The following is a 10325-nucleotide window of genomic DNA, read 5'->3' as shown; positions in this document are numbered from 1 at the left end:
CAAACTGACGTCCCGTGGCTCGGATGTCATAGTTCCTTTTCTGCCTCGCGCCTGCAGTCTCCATCTGATGTCTGGCAAAACTGTGGGCAGATTCCAGGCGGTCCTGCAGTTTCCGAGCGTAGATCGGCCCCGGGGGGTCAGTAGGAGTATCCGGTGGTCTCCCCACCAACATCTCAGCTGGGGTTCGGATCTCCCTGCCCAGCATCAGGAGAGCCGGGGAACATGAAGTGGAATCCTGGGCAGTGGAACGGTAGGCCATCAGCACCAGTGGGACGTGGTTGTCCCAATCCCGTTGATGACTAGCTGTCACGATTGCCAACTGCTGAGCCAATGTGCGATTAAACCTTTCGACTAATCCATCACTCTGTGGATGGAGTGGAGTGGTGCGGGTTTTCCGGGCACCTAGTCTCTCACACATGACGGCAAATACACGAGATTCAAAGTTTCTGCCTTGGTCTGTGTGGATTGTCTCTGGAACCCCGAACCTGCTAAACATTCCGCCAATCAGAGCGTCCACCACAGTCTCTGCCTCTTGATCAGGGAGACTGTAAGCCTCTGGCCACTTAGTAAAGTAGTCCATTGCAACAAGGATGTAGCGGTTTCCTTTCTCTGTACACGGAAATGGTCCCAAAACATCAATCCCTACTCTTTCCATTGGAGCCCCTGTATGAAACTGTTGGAGCAAAGCATGTGACCTCCCGGTGGGGCCTTTCCGGGCAGTGCAGCTGTCACAGAGGCGACAGAAATCCTCCACATCTCTCCTCTGCTGCCCCCAGTAGAACCCCTGACGCAGGCGGCGAAGTGTTTTTGTGACACCGAAATGTCCTGATCCAGGCGCTCCGTGCATCGCCCTCAGGACAGCATCCCGTAGAGAATGTGGTACCACAACCTGCCACTGGATCTCGCCTGTCGCTGGTTCTTTCCAACCCCTTTGGAGAATCCCATCACAGAGACGCAGAGTTTCAAACATGGACCAGAGTCCCTTTGTTGCGCGTGAATGCATGGCTATGTCATCCCACTGTGGTTTCTGCTGTGTGCTAACCCACGTGACCACTGGTGAGATTTCTGCATCCTGCCTCTGTTCATCTAACCACTCTGCGGTGCTCACTTCAACTAAATCCCCGGAGTCTGGCTGATCTCTCAGGTTAGTAGCCAAACATCTAACACCACCTCGTGACTCGTCCGCCTCCCACATCTCCCTTTTCTCACAGTAGTTGCAGTTGTCTGTAAAACAAGGCCGGCGAGAAAGCGCATCTGCATTACCATGGTACACCCCTGGTCTATGGACTACAGTGAAGTCATAAGCTTGCAGTTCCTCAATCCATCGCGCTAACTGACCCTCTGGTTCTTTGAAGTTCATTAGCCACTGTAATGCTGAGTGATCAGTCCTGACTGTGAAATGGAGCCCCCCAAGGTAATACTTGAAGTGTCTAATGGCAGAAACAACAGCCAGTAACTCTCGTCTTGTGACACAGTAGCGGCGCTCTGCTTTGTTAAATGTTCTGCTGTAGTAAGCTACTACCTTCTCTCCACTCTGGGTCACCTGGGTTAACACTGCGCCTGACCCCACCCCGCTGGCATCCGTGTCTACAATAAATGGTAAGTTGGCATCCGGGGGAACAAGGATAGGGGCCTCTACTAAAGAATTCTGCAGCTTAGTGAACGCTGTCTCACACTCCTCTGTCCACTCAAAAACCTCTCCTTTCTGTAGTAGGCGAAACAGTGGGGCTGCTATGCAGGAAAATCCTTTTACAAATCTCCTGTAGTAAGATGCCAGTCCCAAGAAACTCTTTAATTCTGACACAGAAACCGGAGTGGGCCACTCTTTCACTGTCTTTACTTTCTCATCTAAGGTGCCCACCCCCCCCTCACCAAGCTTGTGACCAAGAAATGAGATTTCATGTCTCATAAAGCAACATTTTAGGGGGTGTAACTTCAAACCTGCCTGAGCTATTCTCCCAAGCACCCTTCTAAGTGCGTCCAGCGTAGCCTTAAATGATGTTCCATGTACCAAGATGTCATCTAAATACACCACACACTCACTCTTTGGGAAATCCGCCAGCACTCTGTCCATCAGCCTTTCAAACGTAGCAGGCGCATTACACAGCCCAAATGGCAGGACCTTAAATTGCCAGAGGCCCCCGTTTGTGATGAAAGCTGTCTTTGGTCTGCTTTGGGGGGCAAGCGGGACCTGCCAGTATCCACTGCGGAGGTCCAATGAGCAGAACCAAGACGAGCCAGATACAGTATCCAGGGCCTCGTCAATGCGGGGCAGAGGATAGGGATCTTTTCTGGTCACATTGTTGAGCGGCCTGAAATCCACACAGAACCGCCATTCCCCTTTTTGTTTCTTTGGGACCATCACAACAGGAGAAGCCCAGGGGCTGTTCGAAGGTTCGATTATTCCCGCCCTCTGCATTTCCCCCAGTGCTTTATCTGCAGCAGTCTGCTTCGCCAAAGGAAGCCGACGAGGTCTCATCCGAATTGGTGGGGCATCTCCTGTATCGATGTCATGTTGAATTAAATCCGTGTGACCAACATCATCCTCTGACAACGAGAAACAGTCTTTAAAGTCCACAAGAAGCCTAAGAAACAGGTCCTGCTCAATGTCAGACAGTCCATCACAATTTCTCTCCCATATGCCCTTCACAGCCAGCATCCGAGCATCAGGGTCAGTCTGCGAAGTGGCGCCCCCTGGGTCATAGTCTATGTCACACGCCACTGGCCAAGCAGGGGGTGGGGGAGGAGGTGAGGACGTCACAGAAGTTGCATCAGTCCCAAGGAGCATCCTGGCATGAGTCACAGGAAGGCCCTCTGGTTGGTTTGTCTGCGGTTTCCGCCTAAACATCTGGATGACTTCACCATCAAGAAATGTGAGGGTCCCCCTCTTGGTGTCTATTACACAGTCCAGAGCTCCAAGTACATCCACACCCAAAATACAGTCGTCTAGAGCAGCCACCCAGATCTGGCAATGGAGCCCTTTACATCCAATGCTTAGTGTCACTGATGCTTCTCCCAGCATAGGAGCCTTCTCACCTGTAACTGTTTGGAGTCTACACAAGGTTGGGAGCACGGAAACACTGTCATCGAGGATGTCTGGCCTCATCAAAGTTGCAGAGGAGCCTGTATCCACCAATGCCGAACAGTGGTTATTTCCCACCATCATGGAGACGTACCAAGTCTTTCACCCAGGTTTTCCCCAGAGTCACCACTTGCACAGGCTGGCCATCCCCTCCGTCTTGCGACCACCGGGACGACGAATAAGGGCCCTGCATTGTCCCGGTCATGCAGACCCCGTACCGTTTCCCTGCTTTGTTGTGACGTGTGGGCAGCGTCGCAGCAGGTGACCAGGTTCCCCGCATCCCCAACAAAGCAGCCTGCGGGGTCTGGGTTGTGGGTCGTCTTTCAAAATGGCCGATCGTACCAGTTGAGTTAATTCTCTCACCCAGTCTGGTTCCTTCTGTGCCCCCTCTGACACGTCCGCTGCTCTCACTCTGGGTTGTTCGGATGATGTATTCCTACAGGGGTCAGCATAGAGCATCTCTCTCTCTGAAGCCAACTCCAGTGCTTCCTGAATTGATCTGGGATGAGCCAATAATGTCTGGACACGCAGCTCGGCAGGCAGTAGGGCTTGTAGGAAGTGGTCTCTGGCCAGTTCACCCTGAGTGTCAGATGGCATGCGTGCGTAGATCCGGTGGACCAGACCCTCGATGTCATTAGCAAGTTCTCTCAGTGGCTCATTGTGCCGGCGACGGCGGTTATACAGCTCAGTACGCAGCAGGCTATCAGCAGAATGACGTCCAAACCGCCTCCTCAGTGCCCCTACTAATGCATCATAGTCTCTCCTATCCGCAGGGCAGAGCAGTAGCAAGCTTGAAAGAGCATCCCCCGACAGACACATAGACAGCTGAAAAGCTTTCTCCTCTCTGCACCACCTGGAAGCTTCTGCTAACAGTTCAAATTGTGCGTGGAAAGCATCCCAGTCAGCACGTCCATCATACCTGGGTGTCTTTATTGGTGGTGGAGCAAAACCCCGTAATTCACTGTGTCCATGTGTCTCCAGAGGACGGGGCACCGTGGGGTTGGGTATGTTAGCGCTCATCGGCCGGTAGGGGAAGCCAGGGGCCGCCTGAGCAGCCAACTCTAAAGTCATTCCTCTCCCCCGCCCTTTGTGGTCAGAAATGGCGGGAGCTGCGGCTCCGGTTAGGCTCATATCACCAGCTTCCTCCTCCCGTTTGAACTCACGCTTCATCCACGGCAGCATTCCGTCCTCCCCAGCAGCCATTAACACACACAGAAGCGGACCCAGCGGTCACCTGGATGACGAGTAGAGCAGTGAAACTGTCGGCGAGTCAGTCCGTCACTTCTGACACCAATGTAATGACGAGCCTCCAGCCGTAATCCAAGTTTTGTGAACTTTAATGAAGAAGTAGAAACCCGACTACTGTGGGCCGTAGTCGACGCCAAACCAAAAAACAACAACAGGGCGGAGGTACCGTCTCACACCCCTCCTCCCCCAGCCTCCCAGCCAATCACCACCTAGAACTCCCGTAAACAAAGATACACATTGGTAGGAAAAGCTGCACGCAACGATGGTGCATTCAAAGCCATCGGACATCTCAACACCAGTGAATCATTGAACACACAACAAGCAGAACACACAAACACAGGACCCAGTCCGTTACAATATAAAGTGTCTTCATAAAGTCATTTATTGTTTTTACCACCTGTTTATTCCTCTGTATGTGAGACTATAAAAGCTGCTGATACCTGTAGTTTAGACCATCAGGGAATTATTAACGTGTACTTTAGTCAATCTACAAATAATAGAAAATACAAATGAATACAAATTATATCACTACATATGAACATCAGGTTCATAGTGATGACATTTAGCACATCATAAAACAACACTTTTATGATCAATACAATTACTGAACACCGAACTTGCTGCTGTTTTTCTCCTTCAAAAAACAATATTTATCCTTTGTTCATTTGTCACTCATAAATTTATTCATTTTGGTTCTGAACCCTGTCTGAGTGTCAGTGTGGCTTGGAGACACTGTCTGCTCCACTAGGACCATTGTCCCTGCTAGCTGCTACATGTTAGCATTGAGGTGATAGCTGCTACATGATAGCATTGAGGTGCTAGCTGCTACATGTTAGCATTGAGGTGCTAGCTGCTACATGTTAGCATTGAGGTGCTAGCTGCTACATGGTTAGCATTGAGGTGCTAGCTGCTACATGTTTAGCACTGAGGTGCTCGCTGCCACATGTTTAGCATTGAGGTGCTAGCTGAGGCTAGCAGAGCTCCACTGATCCACAAACTCTAACTATTTTCTCACAACTGGGCATTAGTTTTCCATCCAGTGTTTTTATTTAAACTTAAATTAACACTCATGAAGCACAGCAATGACTTCTCTGATTATTCTGTTTCTTTTGTTGTGGTCTGTGCATCAGTGTTATAGGTATACCTGAAACTCCTGCAATAAGAAAGGTTCCACACTGTTTGGAGGGCAAAAAAAAAAAAAAAATTGTTAATTTTAACTAACGTGTTAAACTAGTATTTTGTGCTTGGAGGGACATCAGTGCAGTTTCTATGAAACTCTCCCTGCAGCGACAGGGAAGGGTTAAAGATTCAGAATTCTTCACACACAAACACACACACACCATCCAAACGCTGCTGCTGCTCAGGTGAGCCGCTTTTACACACTATTTTTTCTTACAACTGGGCTTCGGGTTTAATGTGAGGATCACAGCAGGGAGTCATAGTGTTGGTGTTGGTGTTAAGTTCAGAAACATGAAAACATGTCACACAATCACTTTCACTTTCCAGCTAAAGTTGAGCTGAGGCGTGTCAGTCTTCAGTTCAAAGTCAGTTTTGCAATTTTTGCAATTTTATTGCAACAACACATCATCAGTAGGATAAAACTAACCTATCTCAGAAAAACATGGATTTTTATGTATTTTATAGACTGTACGTTTTTAATGAATAGACAGATTAAAGAATGTTTAATTACTTTCCTTTTTAGCGCCCCCTGTTGACTGGCTGCAGTATAGGTCATAAACCCCGCCTCATCAATGATAACAGATGGGATGTGGGTCAAACTGTAAAATTTAAATACTCGTCACATCATTTTTTTCCAAACCTAAACTCTGCTGTGATCATTAGTTATTATCACCCTACATTGTGTTCAAGTGCTCATTTTTTTGTGAAGTTTGTTTCAAAAAAGTTATTTGAGGTTGAAAAATGGGAATTTACATCATATATGACGATGATTGACAGCCTCGGATCTTGCATAGCTCTCTTTGTGAATAGCAGTTACGTCGTGAAGGAAAACTGAGACGCCATTAAACTTTTCCGTTCAGTTTTTTCATATTTTTTGAGCTGTCAAAATGAGTTGCTCTGCAGTAAACTGTTCTAAAACGTTGGTAGAATTTCCAGCGGGAAAGATACTTATGTTCTTGGAGTAGCTGGGCTGCGTAAGTCACCAGGCGGGGCTTGTTACCAGGACTCCTCCCGCCGGACCCTACTGCGCCTGTGGTTCCAAATGACGTAAAAACTGCAAGATGGAAGCGCCCCAAAGCACCCGTATTTTGGCTTCAAGAACGTTGAGTGGGAACAGCTACAGTGCACGCCCATTGGTGCGTACAAGCTCCTCTGACCCCCCCAAGCTAAATCTAGCCTCGCTTGCAGACTAACACGAGGCTAGGTTGTTGCTAGCGGTCTTGAAACATGGCCGGGGAAATGCAGCAAAAACGCTTGGTAAACAAGCATCAAATTCTCTGATATGGGAACAGATTGGGTTTGATGATGAACGATAAGTGTTTTGTTTTGTGCAAAAGTGAACATACTTGATATTAGTGTTTGAAGAAAGGATTTTATTCATGTTTTCAGAATATATTTTACACTGTTATGTACAAAAAATAAATAACTTTTTGGTTGACAAATAATGATTTTAGTATTTGTGATTATGCTATGGACCTTGTATGTGTCCAAATTTTCCGAAATAATGTTTTGATGATGATGATTTTTTTTCTATAATTGAGCAGCCCCAGTTAATTTTAAGAGTCAAATTAGTTTGATTTCTCAGCTGTGTTTCTCCCTCTCTCTCCTCTTCCAGACACGGCTTCCAAACATCACGTTGAGTGTTCGATATGCCTGGAGCTTTTCACAGAGCCCGTCTCCACGCTGTGTGGACATAACTACTGCAAAGCCTGCATCACTGGGTTCTGGTCTCACTGTGACGTTATCTGCTGTCCGCTCTGCAAGGAGACCTTCGACAGAGCACCCAAGTTCCGCGTCAACACTGAGTTCAGAGACATCCTGGAGATGTTCAAACGGGCCGTGGTGCAGGAAGACGCTGGCTCTGCGGTGCGTTCCTGCGACGTCCCGTGTGACTTCTGTCCCGCACAGAGAGGCCAGGCGGTGCAGTCATGCCTGGTCTGCCTGGCGTCCCTCTGCAGCACTCACCTGGAGCCCCATCACTCTGTCCCAGCGCTGAAGTGGCACCAACTGGTCCCTCCCGTGGAGTCCCTGCAGGAGAGAGTGTGTGGGAAACACAAGAAAGTTCACCAGTTCTTCTGCAGGAGAGAGCAGCAGGCCATCTGTAGCGCGTGCACCAAGGACCAACACGTGGATCACGACTTCGTCCCCCTAGAGGAGGAGATCAGCGCTAGGAAAAGCCTCGTTGAGACGTTGCAGAGAAACGTCCGACGGATACTGTCGAAGAAGAACGTCGAGCTCACAAAGATCCAAACATCCAACAGAAGCTCCCGCCTGAACGTGGAGATGATGAAAGAAGAGATTGACAAAAACTTTGAGGATCTGCTGTTGCTGCTTAAAGCCAGGATGGTGGAGCTGATGGAGGAGTTGGAGGAAAACCAGAAGGAATTGGAGCAGCAGGCCCAACAATCACTGGGTCTTCTCCAGCAAGAAATCCACAAATGCAGTGAAATCAGCGTTGAGATGGAAAAGCTTCTCCAAACGGGAAATGACTTCAAGCTCCTCCAAGGTCTGCCTTCAATCCCGTCATATCCACAGACCAATGGCGTCCGAGCCCCTAAGACCCCGCCTCTGGAAACCGTGCGAAAGGCAGTCGCCGACATCAAAACCACGGTTAACCAGCAGATGAACCACATCATGGCGAGGGTCAGTCCCACCAATGACGGTGATGATGAGTTGGATCCGGAGACGACCGAGAACGAACCTGACGATGAACTCGGAGTTATCCGAAAGAGCTTTGCCCAAAACGTGGTTCTGGATGCTGACACGGCCCATCCTGCTCTCCGCCTTTCAAAGAACGGACGAATGGTGAGGGACAGTGGCACGAAAAGGCCCTTCCCCGACTGCCCATCCAGGTTCGACTGTTTCCACTACGTTCTGGGAAAGCAGGGGTTTCAATTCAACAAGTTTTACTTTGAAGTTTCGGTGAGAGGACAGACATCGTGGGAATTTGGCGTGGCGAGTATGACGATTCCCAGGAAGGGGGCGGAGCTCTCGCTGAGCCCTAAGGGCGGCTGCTGGACGCTGGGCTCATACTGGGGTCGGTGCCAAGCCAATGAGAACCCTCCGGCTGTCCTGAACCTGTCTGAACCGCTGCACAGAGTCGGAGTGTTCGTGGACTGCACAAAATGTTCAGTTTGTTTCTACAATGTGAAGCTCAGGACTCGGATTTATTCCTTCACCCAGTGTGACTTCAATCAACTAAGACGAGCCAACCTATGGGATCAAAATAAGATGACGGTAGTATATGAAAGAACCAGGGATTGGATTGTTCCAATTTTCCGACCTGGTGCAGACGCTCCTCTTCAGATCGTTTCTTTCAGATAAAGGAATTGATAACTTGTGGCAAACCACTAGGGAGGTTTCTCATCACCAGATTGGCCAATATATATGTAAGGATGTTGGCAGGCGTGGACAGGACAGCTTTTTGGCCAGCTCGGCCAGGACCGGGGGCGTTGCTGCCAATATAAACCAGAATAAGTACATTATAAATCATTTTTATTGATTGCGACAGCTCAGTGGTTGATTTTCTTGGAGCGCATGGACAGCCAAGCAGTCAGAACAACTGTATGGACTATCTATACCAAGGACATTTTCAGGTTCCGGTCCAGCCCTGGTTGTGGTATTATTGTAGAACGCAGGGGGTGTCATATAGGGCCTGTACTACAAAGCTAGAAAATTATATCCTGGATTAATCGCCGTTACCTTCACCTAACCAAACATTGTCCGTCAGACAGAAGCTGTCCTATGAATCTAGATATCAACTCGCTAGGTTAACCAGTTGATTTCAGCCTGGCTATGTGTGCGCTGTAGTGACAGAGGAGGAGATTACAGCGTCAGACCAATCACAATCACAGAGAAACTGGAGAGAAACTTATGTCACAAATGAGGAATAATTCTTTAAAAATATGAATTAAAATCCATAATTCAAACCAAAAACACTGGTGCTGCAGTAAAAACAGAGTAATTAATGTAGGAATTGATGAGTGTTAATGATTAAATTAGTGAGATTATAAACTGAGAATAAACAGACACTGATCAGTGTCACTTGTCTGTGTCTCTGATGCTGCGTTCATACAGATCAGCCTACGTCATAAGGTGGAATATATTTATATTTATCTTACAGGACTGAGGCTCTCTGCGTCACCACAGAATGCATGAATGAATGAATTAAATAATTAATTTCAGTCTAAAAGCGTCCGATGCACATAGGCTTTATCAGCTGACTTATTTTAATCATTTTACTATAAGTCCATCAGATGTAAATCTATATGTTTCCTAAAGGATGTCATTGGTAAATGAAAGCATTGCATCAATGTCTAAATATTCTCTGCTCTCAGCGTTACATCAGATCCACATGGTGACGTGTTCACAATGATCCTCCTTTTATTGGATTGGTCCTTTTCTAAGAGATCTGATTGTTTAGGAGGCGGGGCTTTAGTCCTTGCTCAGATCTTATCCAGAACAAAACCTGATCCCGACCAGGTTAGTCGTTAAGCCGTTCATGGTGATTCAGCTCCATAAGACGTCAGCCAGCGTTGTAGTCCAACGCACACTGATTAAATTCTGAAAGTTAGCGCGATAAGAGGAAATCTAGCTTCATAGTACAGGCCCATAAAGCCAACTGTTACTTCTATGTTATTGTTGTTCATTGATGAAAGTCTGCTAATAAACCAATGGCTCTAAATACCTTTTCTCTGGGCCAGTTCCAGTTCTATCTTTTCTTTTTCTTTTGATTTTCCTATTTTCCACTTCCATTTTTCACAGGAACAGATCTATTATTTATACATTTGTAACAGAAACGGAGAACGTCAGAGTT

The 10325-nt window shown here is 47.7% G+C and overlaps 1 protein-coding gene across 1 annotated transcript; it reads left to right on the top strand.

The window, feature by feature from the left end:
- Nucleotides 1-4181: 4181 nt before the first annotated feature.
- LOC114474547 (E3 ubiquitin-protein ligase TRIM7-like) lies at nt 4182-9327 on the top strand. The gene is made up of 3 exons (XM_028464940.1): nt 4182-4327; nt 5618-5694; nt 7125-9327. Exons 1-3 carry the CDS (start codon nt 4182-4184, stop codon nt 8831-8833), a joined length of 1932 nt encoding a protein of 643 aa, XP_028320741.1. The 3' UTR covers nt 8834-9327.
- The last annotated feature ends 998 nt before the right edge of the window (nt 9328-10325 follow it).

Source organism: Gouania willdenowi, chromosome 13 (assembly GCF_900634775.1).
Source record: "Gouania willdenowi chromosome 13, fGouWil2.1, whole genome shotgun sequence".
NCBI classification, from domain to species: Eukaryota; Metazoa; Chordata; class Actinopteri; order Blenniiformes; family Gobiesocidae; genus Gouania; species Gouania willdenowi.
Note: the sequence above shows the minus strand (reverse complement) of the source record. Positions and strands in the feature narration are given on the sequence as shown.